At 51.7% G+C, this 21,722-nt stretch overlaps 1 protein-coding gene across 4 annotated transcripts in view; it reads right to left on the reverse strand.

Annotated features, from left to right (window-relative positions):
* The window catches only part of SHROOM3 (shroom family member 3), a 129,019-nt gene that overhangs the window by 84,982 nt on the left and 22,315 nt on the right, over window positions 1-21,722 (reverse strand). For 3 of the 4 annotated variants that reach the window (XM_065836293.2, XM_065836291.2, XM_065836290.2), the window contains exon 2: window positions 8,928-9,082. In XM_065836293.2, coding sequence (XP_065692365.2) covers window positions 8,928-9,082 — 155 coding nt within the window. Of the gene's footprint in view, window positions 1-8,927; window positions 9,083-21,722 lie in introns of those variants that run through there. The other variant, XM_065836298.2, reaches the window with a different exon arrangement.

Here is a 21,722-nt window from a genome sequence, read left to right on the forward strand (position 1 = left end):
ACAGACAGGAGCACGCACCGTGAGCAAAGGGAAATCTGCCCAGGGAAAGTGCCAGGCAGCTCCGTCCCAACTCCGCAGCTCCGAGCTTGGCCTGCTCTTGGAATGCACACCAGGCCTTGGGGGGAGAGAGAAGACACTATACTAAATAGAGAAGTGTTTCCAGCCACCCAGAAATATTTATTGTTTCTCTTGGAATTCATCACTCCAATTGCATTTGGAAAAAGTAACTGGAAGTGAGAGTGGGGGATAAAAGCCCGCAGTGGAGGAGAGGTGGCGCAGGACGTGAGTCTCTGCTGCTCGCTGACCCACACGTTCCACCAGAGCAATTCGGCTGCAAGTTCAAGGTTGAAAAAGACGCCCACAATGGTCCCTCTGCCTCTTGTCCTGTCCCGGGCCTGACACCTGGCCCAGGAGAAGGCTGTGGGCACGCGGGTCTGTGTGAAACCCACGGAAATACCACAGACCAGTCCCTGCCCCTCCGCACGCCAGACACATCCTGACACAGACAATGTCAGCCTGACACTGCCAGGCTGCTACAGCTGCCCTCCACCCAGCCAGCCTGCCTCAACGTCCAAGAGAATGCTGAAAACATACACTAAATCCAGGCTACGTACACTACATTAACCTGCTTTTCCTATGGGGAGCAAAACGTTTCATTTCAGGCCAAAAGGAACACACAGTTTCACTTCCACTTCACCCTAAACATCTTTTTCCCAGTTCCGCTGTTAGAACAAGGCACATTATTCACAATCTTGCCCAAACTGTTTGCGATACCTTCTCCACTTCCCTGTCCCCTGTATTCGAGGCTCTGCACACAGCATCCTCCGGGATGCAGTCACGTCCCTGGCAGCCGCCAGGCAGCAGCGCTGGATCGCCCAGCGGGGAGCGAGTGCGAGGAGTGGCATCGCGTGAAAACACCTCCGAGCAGGAGGAACCCAACGCAGCGTTCTGGAGGAGTTTCCTGACTCCCCGAGAGCGAGGATGGCACTGACCGCCTCCATTCCCCTCCCCATAGCAACGGGCTTTAACTCTGGTAAACAGAAGACTCGGAGCTAAATGGCTCTTTTCAGTTTCTGAATGATGTATTTTTAAACACCGTACAAACAATGGGTCAGGACCCTGATGGGCTTTGGCTGGTCAGAGAGTCCCAGAATCCCAGGATGGTTTGTGCTGGAGGGCCCTTCCCAGCTCCCCAGTCCCCTGCCATGACAGGGACATCTTCACCAGCTCAGGTTGCTCAGAGCCCCGTCCAGCCTGGCCTGGGATGTCTCCAGGGATGGTTCAGCCACCACCTCTCTGGGTACCTGGGCCAGGCTCTCACCACCCTCAGGGCAACAATTCCTTCCTCGTGTCCAGCCTGAATCTCCCTCCTTTAGTTTAAACCATCACCCCTTGTCCTATCACAACAGGCCCTGCTCAAAAGTCTGCCCTCAGTTGTATCAGCTGAGGACCCATCTCCTCATGTAAAACTCCAACTGAAGGCTCATTATTTAGAGCGTTAAAGAGACATCCTTCGAATGAACCAGCCCCACGCAAAGACGTCACACAACAGAGCATCAGTGACAGCCGGCAGCCGGGAGCTGCGAGCAAAGGCAAAGGCGGAGTGTGGAGCTGAGGAGGAGCTCACGGCCCAGCGTCCCACGGTGTCGGCCACAAGCCCGCCCTGCCAGCCCAGCAGCGCTGTGCCAGCTGTGGCCTCCCGAGCTGTCGGGATTACAGCTTCCACGGACACCACACCGGCCTCTTCCCACTCTCCGGCCACCGTCACTGAGCAAACACCAACCGCGGCACACAGCAGCTCTCGGCAAACCCGCTCCCGCGGCACTACAGAGCGCGGCGTGACCCAGCGCCTGTCCTCAGTAATTTCATTCACAAAACTTGGATTTATTTGATGCAAATTTTGGCACGCTGTCAAATACGACACAAAATTACATCAGTGTCATAAGAGGAAAGGATTAGTCCACAGAGTCCTTTGAAGAACTGTGTTGGCGCTGGGCTTTTTGTAGAAACGCCAGCAGCCTCCCCTCTCTCTAGGAACAGCCCATTCTCTCCTGCTCAATGAGGGAATTGCTGCGCGGTGAGGGTTGAGCCAAAGCCTTTCTGAGTCTGTGGGAATCTTTCCACCAGTTTCCACGGGCTCCAGTCGGCTCCGCGCCTCGGATGTGGGTCACACCGACATCCTCCTCCCACACTTCCACTTCCATAGGGTCATTTTTCCAGTACAGTGGAAGACTTTTCCCTGTCTCTATTTTAAAGCCCTAGTTATCGCAGTTGGCTGCTGAAAGGAGAGGAACTTTGTAGCCATGTAGACCAGCATCTTCTCCCTGTCAGCACATGATGCAGACAGGTCAAGACGAAGACAAGAGCAGAACAAATACAGCTGTGCCTCCGACATCCTCCCAGCCCAGCAGTCTGCAATGCAGCGACCACGGGACTGGTGTGCCCGGGGGTGCACCCCTGGTGAGCCGCAGTCACCTGAATCACCAGCTTCCCTCTGGCACTCCTGCACTCACGTCTACGCGTATTCCTCCTCCCAGGTCTCATCGTTCAGAAAGGGGGCCCAGGGACAGGGATGGGCCAAGAGAATAAGCTGAATAACTCAAGCGACACAGAGAATCTGTAGGGAAGCACAAAAAACAACACACAGATGACAGTGACAGCCACGGATAAGCCTAATCCTTTCTTTTTGTACAGTTTTTAGCACAATAGGAAAATGAGGATAATGTTTTCTATGCCCACTTCTCCTTTATTTGACTTGTATTTTCAGCTTAAGGCTCTTTGAGATGAATAAGAATTGCAGGCATTGCTGAACTCGAAGCAGACACAGACTACCAACCACTAACACTGAAAACAGAACATCAGCTGCCTTGAATTCGGATCTTTGCTGTGGTTGTACCTTTTTGTTTACTCCTCCCTCACCAGAGAGCTGCCCCAGCAAGTGAGAGACAACACAGTCAAACGTCTTTCACTGCACACAAAGCACAGGACGAGAACTGCGAATGCGCAGCCCTGGGCCAGGCAGAGCTGTCAGAAGGGCCGTTAGCCGGTACAGGAGCAGCGGCAGCCACGTGGTTTAATTGCGGTACACATCTCGCAGTGATGGCTAGCACCAAGCCCACAGAACCTGCTCCCCATCCAAGCTCTCGATGGTTTGTATGAATGTACTTAATTTTTGGTACAATATTGTATATACTACAGCAATAATACTCGAACAGGCTTGCCACAGTTTCTCATATCTGTACGATCCAATATTCGCTAAGAACACACATTGTGCATCTTGGTGTACGTGGTTTTGTTGTACGCTGCAGTTCTTTTGTGATTCATGCTTCGTGCAATCTCACCGGCTCTGCAAATGCAGAACCCCCCACATCCCCGAACCCTAAAAACAGCAGCCTGGAAAGTCTCCACAGGACTCCTGCATGTCAGCAGCCACAGAGGAAAGGCCTAAAACATCGGCAGATCTCTGTAGAAAATTGTTACTTGATGTTCCACTAGCAAATTTAACAGATCTTTGCATTTATTAAACACTCGATCCAAGAGTTTAAAGAGTTTAAAGAATCCGAGATTCATCTGAACTCCATTCCAGCTGATGGAGCTGCTTTACGCCGGCCGAGAGTGCAAAAGGCCCGCAAACAGCTTGCTCTGTGACAGTGTCGTCCAACAAGAAGGACGTGGTGTTCCCAGCTCTGTCCTCCTGCAGCAGCGAGCACGGGTGGCTCTGCAGAGCAGCTGGCGGAGGCCCTGGTGCAGGTGGCACTGGGACCGAGAGCTGCTGTCCCTGCATTCCCAGCAGCGCTGTACTCACAGCACGGCTCTGCGGAGTGGCTGGCGGAGGCCCTGGTGCAGGTGGCACTGGGACCGAGAGCTGCTGTCCCTGCATTCCCAGCAGCGCTGTACTCGCAGCACGGCTCTGCGGAGCGGCTGGCGGAGGCCCTGGTGCAGGTGGCACTGGGACCGAGAGCTGCTGTCCCTGCGCTCCCTGCAGCGCTGTACTCGCAGCACGGCTCTGCGGAGCGGCTGGCGGAGGCCCTGGTGCAGGTGGCACTGGGACCGAGAGCTGCTGTCCCTGCGCTCCCTGCCGCGCTGTACTCGCAGCACGGCTCTGCGGAGCGGCTGGCGGAGGCCCTGGTGCAGGTGGCACTGGGACCGAGAGCTGCTGTCCCTGCATTCCCTGCAGCGCTGTACTCGCCGCACAGCTACACTGGCCATCATGCCTCACTGAGCTAATTGCTGCCGTTATGAGCATGTTGAATGTAAAACTATGTAAACAGTGTGACGCCCTGACAGCCATTCTTGCTTACTGACCTGTGCAAAAGTCTATTTTTGGCAACTGCTGTAGGCCACTGCGGTCGCTGTAAAGCAGACAAGGCAATGCCCATGTTTTGAGCCTTATCTTCAGCTGATATGAGCGTGCACGACACAATTAGATCGAACCGATACAACTGGAAAGGCCTGGGTCTTTTTTAATTGCACCAAATCCGCTTAGACACTGAGGTCTGAGAGGAAGTGACAGAAAAAAAGCAAGTTGGAAAAAATAACTCATCTTCCACAATGAAACAACTCAGCCTTGCTTCTGTGGCTTGCAGTTTTAGCTTTCAAACACTCAGTCTCCTCCAGCTGGTTAAAGAGCAACTGAGCATCAAGAACTACCTAAGGCAGTTTCCCAGGACAGTAGACGAGCCTCCCCTGCTGAAATTCAACTGGTCTCTCCAGTTTCTCATAGCAATTCACACCTGTCTTTCCCAGACTGGCAAACCATGAGCAAAAAGATCTCCCCGGCGGCAGAGCGTGGGTTCCTCAGGCTTGATGGAACTGGTGTGGCTCATACCCACATTTGCCACCAGCACTGATACAGGTGTATGGAAGACTATAATGGGAACTATCTGTGGAGACCTGGCTCCTCGGCTCCCTGTCCCCAGCGCAGGGTAGTGTCCATCCCCCCCTGTAGCACAGCGCTATCTTGTCTCTTTGCCCGGCGATAATTCTCAAGGCCGCTGCCCTCACTCACTCCATTTACCTGCAGCGAGTTGATGTGGCTAAGAGGGCTGGAAACCCCAGCAGTGCTGTGCTTGCTGCCTGACTGCTCACCTATGAAATAAACCAGAAAGAAATCAATGTGCCTTCTTTTGGGCCAGCAGAGGAAAATGCCCTGAAAAGCCCTGCGTTAAAAAGTGGGGAAGGGGAAGGAGAAAGCAGGTAATTTTGTTGTGAATATTCTAAACGTCTTAAGAACCAGAGAGCAGAAAAAGGACTAGAATGGACCACCATGCCAGTGATGAGTACACAAAATACACCAGCAGTTGGGTACGTGACGCAGGAAATCACAACTCAGCTTAGCAGGGGCTGGAATGCGCACCTAAGGTACAAACAGCATGGCTCTGTAGTTCCAGGACACACAGAGCAGCTCTTACTCTGGTTGGTCCTGGCCTGGGCACAATGGCACATGAAGCATCAGCAGCTTCCTCACAGCACCCCAGCTGCAGGCCTGGGGCTGTGGAATGAGCGCACATCCAGGGCTGGGTCTATTGTCCTGGAAATGAATGGGCAAAACGAGGAGAGGGAGGGGGCCAGGAATGGGCAAGGAGAAAGGAATGGGCTTTAGGATCAGCCTGTTAAACAGTGAGGAGTGAGCAGCCCTGCTAAAGAAGCAGAGAAAGCTGAACAGCTGAAAACTGCCACTGAGGGCTCCTGAGGTGAGAGTGAGACTCAGAAAACACAGCTAGAGAGCAACCACGAAAAACGATTGAACAGTGTCTCCCAAATGAGGACCACCTTGGAACAGGCGCGGTATTTGCTGAACGCTGGGGCTCCTCTGGTCATTCTCTGCCTCTGCCATACTGAGTCCGTGAGCAAGGAAGCAGAAAGCGTATGAATTCACAGCTTTACATCCCTGTGCTGCAGGTTCCTCCCGGATGTCAGCAGGGTTCGCACAGGAGTGTGAGGCAGACTGTGGTCCTCGTGCACTAACTACTCTGGCATGGGCTATTTATTTAGAACCACTCATATCCATGAAGTATCACTTCATGGGTCGTTTTCCTCATCTCTCTTTATCTTCTTCTTCCCTCTCATACTGAATTTTCTCTCATTTTCCCTTCACATTCCCTTCATTGAAACTATTCCCACCCTTCTCCTCAATTAAAGTGACAAATAACAGCCTGACGATGACAGATACCGATGTACCCGTATTGAGCTTTGCAGATGACATTCCAAGTCAAATAACACATAATTGCCACAACCTGTCTGCAGACCCAGCAAGCTGCTGTAACATCAGCTTCTGCTCAGTAACACAGCTAGAGCTTCACTCTGCTGCCTCCGGTACTAAAAGCTTACCTGTGTCCTAAAATACAAAACTATGATTAAATAGCAATCTGAGTGTGTTACATGGGCTACGCAAATGTATGGAGTGGGTCAAATGTATTTTGCAGCTCCTCTGTTTGACATTCTCACTGCAATACATCTGAATAGAAAGATCTGTGCTTTCTGGCCTTTGTGCTGTCTGGAGTCACCGCCGTGCTGCTACACAGAGCTCCGGAGACTGCAATTTGAAAAACAAGCAATCAAAACCATGCTGACCCTGAATATGCTTTGGTAAAACCAAACCCACAGACACCAAACGGACTGCGCTATTGTTTGCGTATGACTTCTAAGGGGTAAAGTCCACATCAGTGTGAAGCTAAAATCACAGACTCCAACTTCAGGCAACAAGTGACCATTCAGAGAGTTTTCAGTCTGCTGGTATTTGCAGCAAGCAACCCTAATCCACTTCAATTACATCATTATGGCCAATTAAAAAAAAATCAGTATCTTAGGCACTTCACTACTAGTTTATTTCCAGATGATGTAGTACTGCAAAACATCACCTTCTTGTCCCCATAACAAAACCCAGCCCCAGCAGGGAAGCACACAGTGCTTCCTTCATCAGCCTCAATGGCCAAACTCATTATGTCTGGAGTAAAGATCGTCCGCACATCCCTGGGCCTGCAGCTTTACCTCAAACTGGGCTTGCAAACCTTTGTCTGTTTGCGTCTCATCACGCGGATGCTGGCGGGTCCCGCAGCATCCCGCTGAGGCAAAGGCTCCGCATGGCTCGGGTTCTGTGCTCAGCTGCTCTCTTTCATTTGCTTTTTGAGTTGTTTCTTCCTTCATTCTGAGCCACTGCCCACGAAGCAGTCGGGACGTCACAGCTTTGCTCTTCCTGCTTTCCCAGCTCACGCAGCACTGCAGGTTCAGCTGGGGCTGCGTCCAGTTACCCCAAATGAAGTCGGGGCTCTGAGCTCCTCATTTTCGTTTTCCAGTTCGAAGTTTATGGATTGTCACTGAACTTTAAATATGCAGAAAGGGCTTGAAGCAGCTTGGCAAGGAGACAGCATGTGAATGTAATAGCTCCTAAAGTCAGTGTGCTTGATGTGCTTTCGAATGGGGATGAAATGAAACCACAACAGGCTCAGAACCAAAGTTCCTGCACATTCACTATAGTATTCTGAACCAGAAAAAAAATCAAACACCCCTGCATACTCGTTACAAAGGAAAAGGAAAGTTCATCTTGGCAAAATGAGACTAAAATGTGACAAAGGGGTTTTAATTTTGAACTTTTGCTAACTTAGTTTGAATTAAACATTTTGTTCAGTCAATAGAGTTGGAATACAATCTACATGGGCCTTCGATAAAAACCAATTTTTTCTAGAAAACACTCAGGCTGCAATGAACTTCTTTTGCAAATCTCCTCACAACGGCTACGCAAACCAGCTAACAGTTCTGTCTACGAATATCTAGAATTGGTCAGTACCCAAATGTGCTTCAGGTAAATAGCAGAACAGAGCCAGCAAAAGCCTGAAATATACTCCAGAGAGCAGGAGCGTGTGCGAGGTGCTCACACCTGCCCTACTCGGACACCACCGCCCAGGTGTTGGTTACCCCAGCTCAAGCACAGACCCTTTGTTTGGCTAATGGCAGCTCCTCAGCTACACTGATCTTGGCCCTCATTCCTCTGTCTGAGCGCAGAAACTCAGGATAGAGCACTCCATGCAGTGATACCCGCTATCACCCAGCCAGCACAGCAAAAACGGTTTGGACATGCCCATGGCAAAAAACACACAGAAAGCATCTCTACTGAGGTCTCAGAAAAACACCCAGACTCCAAATCCAAACACCTCTGATTCAAGATGCACAACAAGACGCGAGTTCTGTGGCCTGACCTAAGACAAACATATCTGTTACACATGTCACCAAAGGGGATCAGCAGGATTTGCTCAGCTGGGTTATGCTCAGCCATCAAACCCAGCACACTGACACTGCTACTCAGGACCATTCGCAAGGCCTGAGACAGCCAGGGAAACGGCGACACAGAATGGGTCACAGGTCATTCATTCGGTGATAACGCAGAGGCTGCTGCTCAAAGGATGCAGGTGAGGCAGCTGCTCTTGCCCTGCATCAGTCCCGAGCACAATATCGGTCAGACTGCTCGCGGGCAGCACAGCCACTCTGTCACTCACCTGCAGAACACCAAACAGCTCCCAGTCTTGCTGAGGCCAGTGGAAATCCTCCTGCTGTCACCGCAACAGTGACAACATGCAGCAAATGAGACATGAGCTACATACAGAACCACCACCCCTTCACACAGAGCCCCAGGCACTTGGAGAGAACATGGACTGCTGGTCAGCCACTGAACAGGAGTCCTGGATTGCCATGTGGCAGGGGAGCAGAGGAACAGGTCTGGGTAGCTATCGCACATGCTTGGATGTATTGGCGGCAAAGGAGTCACAAAAACGTTAGCTGAAAAGAACACTTGCCCTTGGGCTCATGCCTGTGTGCCTAAACCAAGGCTTTTGCCAAGACCAGGAGAAGTCTTAGACTTCCAGCCGGAGATGCAAGGGGACAGCTGGGACAGCCTCCGGGGACGGAGGGAAGGAGCGCTGCATCTTCCCTACCTGCGGACGACCAGCTTCAGTTTCTTGTAGGACCCTTTGACCAGGGAGATGGCCTCTCTTCTGGAGCTGCTCAGTTCCACCTCGTTGATGTTCACCACTTCATCACCAGCCCGCAGCTTGGAAGGCAGGGAGTCCGCTTTACCGCCCTCCTCGACCTGCACGGGGAGGAGAGAGGAAAGAAACAGTGAGACGTGCCTGCCATGCTCTGGCTGGCACACGCAGAGTTGAGCATGCACTTCTGTTGAAGGGATTAGGGCTGTCAGCCCCAAACTCAGCGCTCTGACTCTTTGCCAGCCAGCTTCCTCAAAGGGCTGTGCTTGACTCCCCTACCTTTCATAGAGATGGAAGATGGGGATCAACAGCCAAACTAATCCTGCCAACAAGCACTGTTTTGAAAAGTCATTGGTATTTGGAAGCAGTAAACGCCAGCAAAACAGCCATGGAACACTTCCTGGTAACAGTACTCAGGCATAAGCCCAAGGGCAAAGCCAGGATTAGAAGAGCTTGGATGGGATTCCTTTTTGTTCAAGCTGCTGTTGGTGATCTAGCTGGCTGGTTAACTACAGCTTCTTGCTCACTGGGCAGCAAGAGAGCAGATGCACACAAGAGTATGTTGTTACCAACGTCTAGCACCTCTTCCAGGTTTTTCAGCTAGGGATTTCAAAGCACGGTGTAAAAGAAAGCAGGCAAACGTTTTAATTTATGAGAAAGTGAGCAGCACGCCCAAGGCTATGTAGTGGCAAACCGAGAAGGAGAATCTTGAGCACTTTGTTGTGTATGGTCCCCCATGCACACCGATTCTCCCCCAGCAGAAACACACCAAGCCTGCAAAGTGACAAGTGACGAGTGATGAGGCAGAGGACAAGCAAACTTGGCCCTGGCTTTCTGAATCACAGCCTTGTGCACTAATGCTCCACCTCTCCACAAAGGACTAGCATAGCAGAGGGCCAGGTTATATTTGGGTTAATGCACCGCAAATCCCCAATTTCTGGGGACTAAGGAGTGCAACCAGTTGGGAGTGCAACTGAAATAGCTTTTAGTATAAAACTTGCCCCCACAAAATCTGATATTCAAAGCACTTGGCAGTTCCTGTTCCACAGGAGCTACAACCTGTGCCAGCAATTGTTGTGTGGCCCATACTTGAGTATAACGCCTCATGGCACCTTAGAAGTCCAACCTCTCTCTTCAGTCCTTCGCCTTCCCAGCATGGCCCGAGACAACAAGCTGCATCTGAAGTGAGCCCGGCTCCGCTCGGCCAGCGGCAGCGCTGCTGCTTGCAGGGACCCATCCGCTGAGCACCGAGACTGCACGCAAAGTCACCGGGTTCATGCCATGCCAGGCAAAAGGTGACTGAGCCGTAACTCGGACATAGGACTCGGCACATGTAGATCAGCCAGATTTTTACCAGAACATTCGTTTCAGTGTTGAATGGTGATTTCCCACAGGCGAAGCAGGTCTGTTCCTCTGAACAATAGTATTCCAGCTCATGTATCTTCTAACACATAAAATCTTGACTTCCACAAACATTAGCTAATAGATTCTCTTACCCCCCCACAAAGGTAGGCAAAAATCATTGTCATTCATCCTACCAGGAAGTCATTCCACTGATAAATGGGTTTGTTCTTTTCTCCTTAAGAATGGATAAAACCACAGGAATGAAACTTGCTATAAAGAGCCTTGTATCACAATGACCAGGAAGGGTGGGAGATGAAACATTAGACAGTGCTGCCAGCATGAATAAATAACAAACTAAGATGCGGTACTGCTCAGTTTGTTGCTGTTCCAAAGGAAGACAGGTGGGTATCACTTCAACCCCATACAATAGACTGGGATACTACGGGTTAGATTAACCTGGGATACAGTCAACAGAAGGGATTTTTTTTTAATTGATTGATCTTTTGTTGTTTACATCGTTATCTATTAATAATCCGTTAGCCTTCTTGGCTGTCTGTTGCTTGGGTACAGTTGCCTCATCTATTCGTCTGGCGTACCCTGGATGCAATTCCCGAAGGTTTCTGAAGGAAAGACTGACGACAGCCCTGTGACCTGGCAATAGAACTCGGGAGTCACAAGAGGCCAAAAGACTCCCAGGTTTCCACCCAAAGTCCCGAAACACGGCACTGCCTCCCAAAGCAAGGCTCCCGGGCTCCACGTTCATTTCTTCTCCCTCAACGCCTCTGAAAATATTTGTGTTTGAGGAGTGGCAATATTTCAAGGAAAGGACTGAATGATTCAAACAAAACAAGCTGCACTATAAACACAAAGCTCTATCTCTACTGCTTGTAACAATTACCAACAAAGCAAACAGAGCTCAGCGTACACATAATCTATTTAAATGAACACCTGCTTCAGGGGCCAGGCTGAGCAAAGGCAGGGCTGGGGCCTGCTGGTCCGTGATGCTCCGGCGGCTCCGGAGGGAAGACACCGATAGGCAGCCCGGCCACTTGCGCGTGTGCTTACGTTCCTGAACAACCTGGGAGACAGATGAGAGGCCAAGTCTCGAGCTGTTCCCTCAGCCTCAAGTGGTTCTGCGTGCTGCCAGTCAGCAAGGGCAGAGCCAGCAACGCAGTTGTTCTAAGCCTGTAAGTTGTGTCGGAGCAGCTTGAGCAGTCACACTATCGTCAAAATCATCCTCAACACTCACTTGTGCCAAAAATGTAATAGCCATGAGCTACGTGAGCTAGTGTAAGAGGTCACTGGACAGCCAGCAAGAGCTCTTCCCTGCCAAGCTGGCCTCTCCTGAAATACACCCGCTTCAAAATGCCTGTGACGCAAACCCACGTCCCTCAGTCGCCTTTACTGCAGCAAAGCCTTCCCGGCCCGCTGCCCTTCCCTCAAAGGCCCCGGGCCAACCCTGGCCCTGCTCTGCATTCACCCTCCACTCCATTTTCTTCCATTAGAGGAGGCTTCTTGTCGCTCAATAGATGTTGCGGCAGACTTTGAACCCATCTGTTCTCCCTTTTTTGGCTTACTGTAAAAGCAACAAGTTGCTTAAGCAGATCACCAAGGATACATAAGACTTATTACTACTGTCTTTTGTCTGGTTCGCTATGGTTACTGTAGGTTTAGAGAATGCTGTCTAACTGAGATCCTTTCTTGATTATTTTAAATAGGTTTTCTTTATTTATTTCTCTTTTCTCTGCCTCTTTCTTTGAGGGGCTTTAGTAACAACAAATTCTCTGTAGCTTTTAAGATGGATCGTTCCATCTTTGTGTTCTTTATATCGTGAATGGCACGAGCGATTCCTAAACTGTAAACCTAATTGTCGAGGTTTCTCTATTAAAAAACCAAGCGAGGAAGCACAAGGAACTGAAGGAGGTCGCTACCTCTGCTACACGGAGTCTGACCCACCCAGGAGAGTTACAGAATAACGCGCTCTGCTCTATACCCCTTATTTTCAAACATGTTACTGGAGCTGGTTTTGTCCTTTCCAGTGCAATGACGCATTGCCAGTGAATCTGGGGCTCATCTCTGCCGTGCCACTCACTGGGTCATTAGCACTGCTGCAACCCGGGGAAAAGGGTCAAACCAGCTGAGGATCCGAGAGCAAACGGGGAAACTGACTGTCTCCTCTTCCAAACTCCACGGTCAAGATTTTACTCACTTCTCAGTGCGCAGACTGGAGCACCGGACAGGTGAGAGAGGAGTGCACTGCTAGGTGTAGCACACCACCCCCGAGCAGCCGCACCACGCACCTGCACAGCAGAGCACACACGGCCAAGCGCGCTTGCTCACTGACCTCCTGCAGTACTTGATTGATTTCGGCTTACTCTTGGAGATTTTTAAGCCCCTGGGGGAGTTCGGAGCTGGCTCCCAAACCTGCAAAGGAGCTGCAGAGCTGCTGAGTGACCCCAGGGCACACGCTGCTACCCGCTCAGAGCCAGGGCTGTGTCACCAGCTGGGGCAGCCAGTGTCTCCGGTGCAGCAGACAGAAATTCCTCCCCATTGTCCCCAGCCTCTGTGTCAGCATGATAGAGCAGTTAAGACAATTCAATCGAAAAGCAGTTAAGTCAAAGGTCTCTCCCTGGAGCCGTGTCTCGGCTGGATATCCCCATCCCTGATGCAGACATGCATCTCCAGAGAATTCAGCTAGCGACATTTACCCTGAGCCGAAGAAAAGTGTTTCCAAATTAGTTATTGTTTTATTCTGCAGGGAAGCAGGAAGGAATTTTTTCTCATAGAGCTCTGGATGGTTCTACAGTAACATTTCTGCTCCCATCTTCAAAGCATGGTAGTGGAGACACTAATTTATTCCAGGTTTACATAGAATGAATTCACCTTGAGCGGCTGAACTTTATTCAGTAGAACAATAAGTTAAACGACATGGGTTTGAAGGGTGAGCAGCGCTATGAAATCTTTCTGGCACTTCCACAAGAGTCTGTTATTTAAGACAGGCAAACAAACATATTTCCTCCCACACTCAGCGTGAACCATGTTAACAAATATATTTACTTGGCTTGGAGCAAGACCCAGCCCTTATCATTCACAGCTATGACACTTCTGGCATCTCCAGGCTTGTTTTCACAGGATCACAGAATGTCAGGGATTGGAAGGGACATAATTTTCCAGATAGTGGGATATTATTTTCCAGATACTACATCAGCGAGGCACCACCGTAAATGCAGAGGGACACCTACTCACCAAGCTGGCACAGACCCCAGCTCTGGTTTCAGCAGCGTGACACACCCCGCAGTACTTGTGCCCATAGAGAAGGGTCAGGAGCCCCGGCTGCGCCAGAGCGTCCCAGACGGCTCACGGCTCCTCTGCAGCGTGTGATGAAAGCTGAAACGAGCAGGAACTACTTACGGGTTTTTCACAGGAGGGATTTCAGGCAAGGGAGTCACATTCACCCAACCTGAAACCTGTCCAGGATGCCGCGTGAAAATTGTACAGAGCCTGTGATACAAAGGAGACCAGGATCTTGCCTTTTCTGGCTATTCCCCAAAGCCAACTGAAGCCCATGCAGCCGCATGTGGCCTGTTCTCCCCCAGGCGCTGCAGATGGAAATGTGGCGGTGCACTGCAGTGCCCCCAGCCCAGCGCGGCCAGACGCTCCCTCAAGGACCAGGACCTCTCCCAGCATAATTTACTGAGGGTAGCAAAGCAAAGCAGCTTCGGGCACCGAAGCACCGATCCAGCTGCAGAAACACCACTGTGATCCAGGCAGGGTGGGTGCAACTGCTGACAAATGCGAAGATTCAAGGTCATTCCTAGGACTGCCCTGCAGTCCAACACTTCCACACCTTCCCATGTCCTGCGGGATTGCTTCCTGTCCTGGGAGCAAGGTTAATCTCAGCAGCCGGCCCTTCCGCAAGAAGTGGCAAGAAGTGGATGGCAAACAGATTGCTGGTTTCAGCCGCAGGAGATAAGGAGACCTGCTGGGATGAGTTTGTGTCGGAGTCCTCCGGGTGACTCTCAGCTCCTAAGCCAGCGGCGGACAGAAGGCTTAGCTCTTAAGAGAATTTACCACCTTCCTAAGCAATGAACTTTTAGGCTCCCACAGAGATTTTTACATATAAAAGTGGAAGCGGCAGGGAAAATCAAGTCTCCTTTCAGCTAATGCACAAAAGAAGATGGACCTAATGCTACAGCTTTGACATCAGACCTTCAAGAAGCCTCCAGGATCTTTTCTGTAAGAAGCAGCAAAACTAACAATAAACTTACTCCACCCCACTCCATACATACAAGACAAGGAACTAACCTGTGTTTGCTCTAGAGCCGTATCAGCTCCCTCTCCAGAGGGGTGGTGCAAACACGTGATCACGGCCAGCTCCTGAAGAAAAGCACCCATGTGTCCCTGAGTCACGGAGCCGCTGTGGAAAACCCACGCGTGAGCAGGCGCGGGGCAACGCGCGCCCTCTGCAGCACTGAAACCCGAGGGACCGCTCTCTCCTGCCGGCTCCCCGCTCCCCGCGTGAGCACAGCTCTCGTGCAGCAGTCTTGCCTGCAGCACACACCCCGTGCACATGGGAATCCGAGAGCCTTACTTCTTTGTTCACTGTTTGTTTTTTGCAAACAATCCATTCCATGCGTGCCACAGAGGGTATACGACCAGGTGATACAAACACGGGGCCTGGAGCACGTTAACTTGCTCCTGTTTGGTCTGCAGCGATTATCAGGGCGATATCGGCTCAAGGGGCTGCAAGAACTCATTCCCTGCTATCCTGGTGTATCTGACGGAGCACCCAGAGCTGTGGCTGCACAGGTCTGAGCGTTAATGTCTGCTTTGCAGCGGGAGAGTTACAAATAGCTGTTTGTCAGAGACTCTGCCCCAAACACACCCCAGGTTTCCGCAGTCAGGACTCCTTTGGGAGCCCGTCTGAGCCCTACAAACCCTAGGATTTGGGGTCAATGGCACCAAGGGCTCCCTGAACCTTCCCACAGACATCTGTACAGACCCCCATTGCCCTCTCCAAACGGCCCTTCTTGGGGGTTGCAACGTATCCCCCAAACTGTGGGATGTCACGAACCGACACCCCCTCACGAACCAAAACGTAAAACGTGCAAGAACGGGCCCACCTCGAGAAATGTCACCTTTGAGTGCACATGGATGGGCACAGAAACATTCTACTCTTTTTCTGCTGTCTGCCGTTTCTTTTGCTTTGCATGCTCTCTTCTGACAGCATGACCGTCCTTCCTATCTAGGAAAACAAACCAGTCAGAGGTGCATCGGCACAGTTCTTTTTATGACTTACTCCAAGGGCAATTTTCAGGCTTTGGGAAAGCCAGCCCCGGAGCCACAGGAACTGCCGTACCGGAAATCTAGTCATTTCTTCCATCTCCCTCTTGTCCATTTCAAAAACAAGGAACAAATAACAACATGGAGCTCTTGCCTTTCAGTCCTTGTTACAGGAGGCTTTACAAGCCTCTTCAGACCTCTCTACCTCTTTTCTCCACTTGCTGTTATGAGTTATATTGCCATAACCCCTAGGGCTTGTAGCTTGACATGAGACTTTCTCTGGATTGTGTCTTTTTGGGGTAACTAGATAATATTTCCACGCAAGAAAACAGGGCTGAGATGTACACACCTGTGATCGGGTCAGAGAGGAAAGGAGACAACCAGCAAGCTCTCAAAGTGCAGTTGTTGAGGGGCTTTTTCACCACGATCAGACCGTGAGCGTCCTGCCCTGGCACACTGCTCACCTGAATTCAAAATAGGAATGCCGAGAAAATCTGCCCTGCGATCAGGTAATTCCATACATTAGGTAAAGCTAAACCTAGAGGATTTTCTGGCTACCGAACAGGTAGTACTGATCTTTCCGGAGACAGATCCTTGGCCCAGCATAGCCCCTTGCTGCTTTTGATGTTTCCCACTTCTCTTGCCCCTAGTTCCCTTCCCCAGTATTAACGCTTCTATCATACCTGTTATTATAAACAGCAATAATAATAGTAATGACAACAGTAATAATGATCCTCAAGAACTTTCCTCCCATTAGCTAATTTGACCTTTCAACGCCCTGGGAAGACAGCAGGAAGTACTGTTCCTAAATTAGAGAGGAATAAAACCAGCAGCAATGTTTGTGTAACTTTTCCAGGGTCACAGAAAGAACCGCACGTTGGTGCTGGAGCTGCACGCTGCCTGCGGCCACGCTGTGCTGATGCCAAGCGAGACTCCCTCCCTTCGGTACTTCCACCGTGTCCTCACCACTGAGACATTTTCCCTCATGGCAATTTCCGCCTTTCTGCAGCCAAGCAGAACTGCTCTTGGATGGCCTTCCATCTGTATTTTGGCTCCTCGCTTGTCTCCATAGTTCTAATTCTTCTCTATTTGCTGTGGTTGTCTTCTCCTCTATTGCGCTTCCGTTTCCATTTCTTTCTTTTGCGCTGTATTCCACTCTTCATCACAATCCTCATTCCTCCCTGAGCCTCCAAACACAAACTAATAACCACTAAACGGTCCTTAACTGAAAGGAAAACAAAAAGATGATGCAGCAGAGCCATGCTCGGTGAACCGACCGGGGCTCCCGCCAGGCTTCCAACAGCTGCCATGGGGATCCCTGTGCTGAGTCCTCGCTCTTTTTAATGAGAACCAGACATCAAAATGTTTAGGCACTCTTTGAAGACTGAAGCTTAGAGCAGCCAACGGCAATGAAAACACAGCTCAGCATCAAGAGATGTGTCCTTGAGCACAAGACAGCACTGCTAGCGTCTCCAGGCCATGAGAAAGCGATGCTACTGGGATCTGGGAGGTAGCCGGGCCAGTTCATCCCAGCACAGCAGCTCGATGTCTTCTGAATCACTGCCAGGTCACACACGCTCCACAATAACACAGCGAGAACTCCCCCGGACCAGATAATGGCAACAGCGCAGCTCAGAGCCACGGTGCCGCTGCAGAAGAGGAATTTTACGGTCCGAGCCATTGTCATCACATCACACTTGGCAAACCCTTTCTTTATTCCCCAGCCTTCCGTAATTATTAAAAAGTCTTCTCAAGTGAATTTAGTGCCCACGACAGATGCCAGGCTCACAACCCTGGAGATTCCTCTTCCTTGCCTACAGATGAGCCTGCCGCCCTTCCTCCCGCGCCCTTCTCCCCCCCGCACCTCCAGCGTGCTTTCGCCCTGCAGTGAAGGACAAAACCTCCTGGAGGCAAAAGGAAGGTTACTTCTCCGAGATGCTCAGCATTGCTGCTGAGATGGCCAGCTCCAGAGATCCAGGCAGCAGCCATTTTTAAAAGATGGGTTTTGTGCAGAAGAATGTGGGAGCACACTGCACCATGTGTGTGGGAGCACACCGTGTGTGTGGGAGTACACCGTGTGTGTGGGAGTACACCGTGTGTGTGGGAGCACACCGCACCGTGTGTGTGGGAGCACACCGTGCGTGTGGGAGCACGCCGTGTGTGTGGGAGCACACCGCACCGTGCGTGTGGGAGCACACCGTGTGTGTGGGAGCACGCCGTGTGTGTGGGAGCACACCGCACCGTGCGTGTGGGAGCACACCGTGTGTGTGGGAGCACACCGTGTGTGTGGGAGCACACCGCACCGTGCGTGTGGGAGCACACCGTGTGTGTGGGAGCACACCGCACCGTGTGTGTGGGAGCACACCGTGTGTGGGGGAGCACACCGCACCGTGTGTGTGGGAGCACACCGTGTGTGTGGGAGCACACCGCACCATGTGTGTGGGAGCACACCATGTGTGTGGGAGCACACCGCACCGTGTGTGTGGGAGCACACCGTGTGTGTGGGAGCACACCGCACCGTGTGTGTGGGAGCACACCATGTGTGTGGGAGCACACCGCACCGTGCGTGTGGGAGCACACCGTGTGTGTGGGAGCACACCGCACCGTGCGTGTGGGAGCACACCGTGTGTGTGGGAGCACACCGCACCGTGTGTGTGGGAGCACACCATACACAGGCATGCTGTCTGCGGGATCAGTGTCCATGTGAAGACCACTTCATGGCACCACCCATCAGTCTTCTCCCCCGACATCAACACGCTAAAAGAACTGTCCCCCAGCATTTTCTGTGACACTGCTGTAACCCCCAGATAGTAAACGATCACAGTCAAATACTCAGACATATCAAAAGCACAGGAGGGAGCAGAGCAATAAGTTTCAATTTCATACAAGAATGAACATCTAAAAATCGAAGTGCCCGTGTACCCCTGAGCGCCACCACGCACCGCTGTGCACACCTGCCCGCGCCGCCCACAACCCTGTCACTTGGTGCCACCACAGGCTTGGCTGCGCACTCGAGAACCTGCTCCCATGAACCCGGCAGAAAGTGTGCAAACTGAGCTGTGCACGAGCCTTCTCCTAAACACGGTCCTACCAGCGCACCCAAATGGAAAAGAGCGCAGGATCTAAAAAGCCTGTCCTTGCTCAGGCCTTGGGGATGTCTCTCAGGGCTTGGGGGTCCTACTGAGAGCGGCAGGGAGATGGAGGAATAAACTCAGCTGAAAGCCCTCCCCCTGCAGCCACTATTCCTGTCCCCTGCAGCCACTGTTCCTGTCCCCTGCTGCCACCCCGCGGCAGCTGGAATGCCAGGGACAATCGCTCTTCTCTGCGCTGCTCCCTGGTGTGCAGCTGGCGGGACTCGGCCATGAGGGCTGCCCTCATGATGGGCTGAAAGAGCAGCTCATGTGCTGTTAATGAGGAGACGAACGAAACCCTGCCAGCTCAGAGCCAGGCCTAAGTCTGAACTTCACTCTTCAAACACATGGGTAGTTCTGTTTTCAGTAACACGAGTTATGCACGAGTGGCAAATTAATCTGAAAGGCCATCCAGTTATTACTGCTGTCATGAAAATAGAGCAGTTGCTGCTGTTAAGCCAGAGTGAATATCTCAAAAGAGTCAACGGCAGATACATGGATAAATTTCATGGTGTGGGAAAGCAAGAATAAACTGTTAAACAGCGGCATTTACCTTATTTCTTCATTTAGATTTGGAAACCCAGCGAGACTCAGCAGGGAATGCTGCAGTCCCCTAAGTACCAAATGAGAGACGAGGGGTCCTGCCCCTCCAGCCTCTGCCCATGGTCTCCGCTCCGCAGCTCTCTCACAGTTTTGCTGATAGCACTCAACCTGCTGGGACAGAGCAGCTCCCTACCGGTTTGTCCTGCAAGTACCTCAGGCTGCTAAAAGTTGGATAATACACATTAGCAGTGCTGAATGCATTTTGTTTGGGCTCTGTGTCAATTCTTTAACTAGCGTCCAAGAGGCCAAGTGCACTCCCAGGTCCCCTGCCCAAGTGTCAGCCTAAATGTCTCCAACCTGTGCATGGAGCAGTTTCTGCCAGATCAAGAAAATGCTGGAGCAATTTTGCAAGTAAGATGATAAAAGCAGGCTTAGCTAGTGATTGGCAAGGCATTTCGCAGCAATCCGGGAACTTGCTTGTTAACATTACGCTGCAGATGTGGACACGAATGATGCAAAAGCAGCCAGGGTATCCAAGAAAGCACGTTTCTTCTCTTCTGCCTTAAAAAATTCCCTTCAGATGTGGGTGACAGGGAAAGGTCGTCCCTAAAGCCACACTCACAACAGAAAAGCAAAGTGCCTGCTCTGTGTCTCTTTCACACGTATCCTGAGATGCACAGGACAAGCTCCTAGGCCTTACAGAGCACGTTTGATTTCCTAAGGTCCGGCCTCTGTCCTCTCAAGAGAGCAGCAGGTTTTCCTCCTCCATTTTGTCCTGTACCAGCAGCACTGAAGTTCATTAATGTACACACACAGCACCTATCCCTCTCCCTGCTTGAGTCCTCTGAAGTAGCCACATCGTTCTTAGAATTGTCTTATCAAGCCCTTTATTTAGGGAAGGTGATTTATAGCTGTGCTTCCAAGCGTATTCCTTTATCAAGCCAAATACTTCTTGGCAGAACTATTTTTAGGCACAGCAGACACATTAATGAGTTCAGCTGCTGCTCAGGCGGGGCCAGGCCCAAGTCTCCAGAGCCAGCGATGCCATCAGGTGCCGCGGAGATGGAGGAGGCGAGCACACCTGTAAGAACAGCAGGTACGCGGAGATGGAGGAGGTGAGCACACCTGTAAGAACAGCAGGTACGCGGAGATGGAGGAGGCGAGCACACCTGTAAGAACAGCAGGCACGCGGAGATGGAGGAGGTGAGCACACCTGTAAGAACAGCAGGCACGCGGAGATGGAGGAGGTGAGCACACCTGTAAGAACAGCAGGTACGCGGAGATGGAGGAGGTGAGCACACCTGTAAGAACAGCAGGTACGCGGAGATGGAGGAGGCGAGCACACCTGTAAGAACAGCAGGCACGCGGAGATGGAGGAGGTGAGCACACCTGTAAGAACAGCAGGTACGCGGAGATGGAGGAGGTGAGCACACCCGTAAGAACAGCAGGTACGCGGAGATGGAGGAGGTGAGCACACCTGTAAGAACAGCAGGCACGCGGAGATGGAGGAGGCGAGCACACCTGTAAGAACAGCAGGCACACGGAGATGGAGGAGGTGAGCACACCTGTAAGAACAGCAGGCACGCGGAGATGGAGGAGGTGAGCACACCTGTAAGAACAGCAGGCACACGGAGATGGAGGAGGTGAGCACACCCGTAAGAACAGCAGGCACACGGAGATGGAGGAGGCGAGCACACCTGTAAGAACAGCAGGCACACGGAGATGGAGGAGGTGAGCACACCCGTAAGAACAGCAGGCACGCGGAGATGGAGGAGGTGAGCACACCCGTAAGAACAGCAGGCACACGGAGATGGAGGAGGTGAGCACACCCGTAAGAACAGCAGGCACACGGAGATGGAGGAGGCGAGCACACCTGTAAGAACAGCAGGCACACGGAGATGGAGGAGGTGAGCACACCTGTAAGAACAGCAGGCACGCGGAGATGGAGGAGGCGAGCACACCTGTAAGAACAGCAGGCACGCGGAGATGGAGGAGGCGAGCACACCTGTAAGAACAGCAGGCACACGGAGATGGAGGAGGTGAGCACACCTGTAAGAACAGCAGGCACATGGAGGAGGTGAGCACACCTGTAAGAACAGCAGGCACGCGGAGATGGAGGAGGTGAGCACACCCGTAAGAACAGCAGGCACGCGGAGATGGAGGAGGTGAGCACACCCGTAAGAACAGCAGGCACGCGGAGATGGAGGAGGTGAGCACACCTGTAAGAACAGCAGGCACGCGGAGATGGAGGAGGTGAGCACACCTGTAAGAACAGCAGGCACACGGAGATGGAGGAGGTGAGCACACCCGTAAGAACAGCAGGCACACGGAGATGGAGGAGGCGAGCACACCCGTAAGAACAGCAGGCACACGGAGATGGAGGAGGTGAGCACACCCGTAAGAACAGCAGGCACACGGAGATGGAGGAGGCGAGCACACCTGT

This window comes from Patagioenas fasciata, chromosome 4, assembly GCF_037038585.1.
Source record: "Patagioenas fasciata isolate bPatFas1 chromosome 4, bPatFas1.hap1, whole genome shotgun sequence".
Taxonomy (NCBI): Eukaryota; Metazoa; Chordata; class Aves; order Columbiformes; family Columbidae; genus Patagioenas; species Patagioenas fasciata.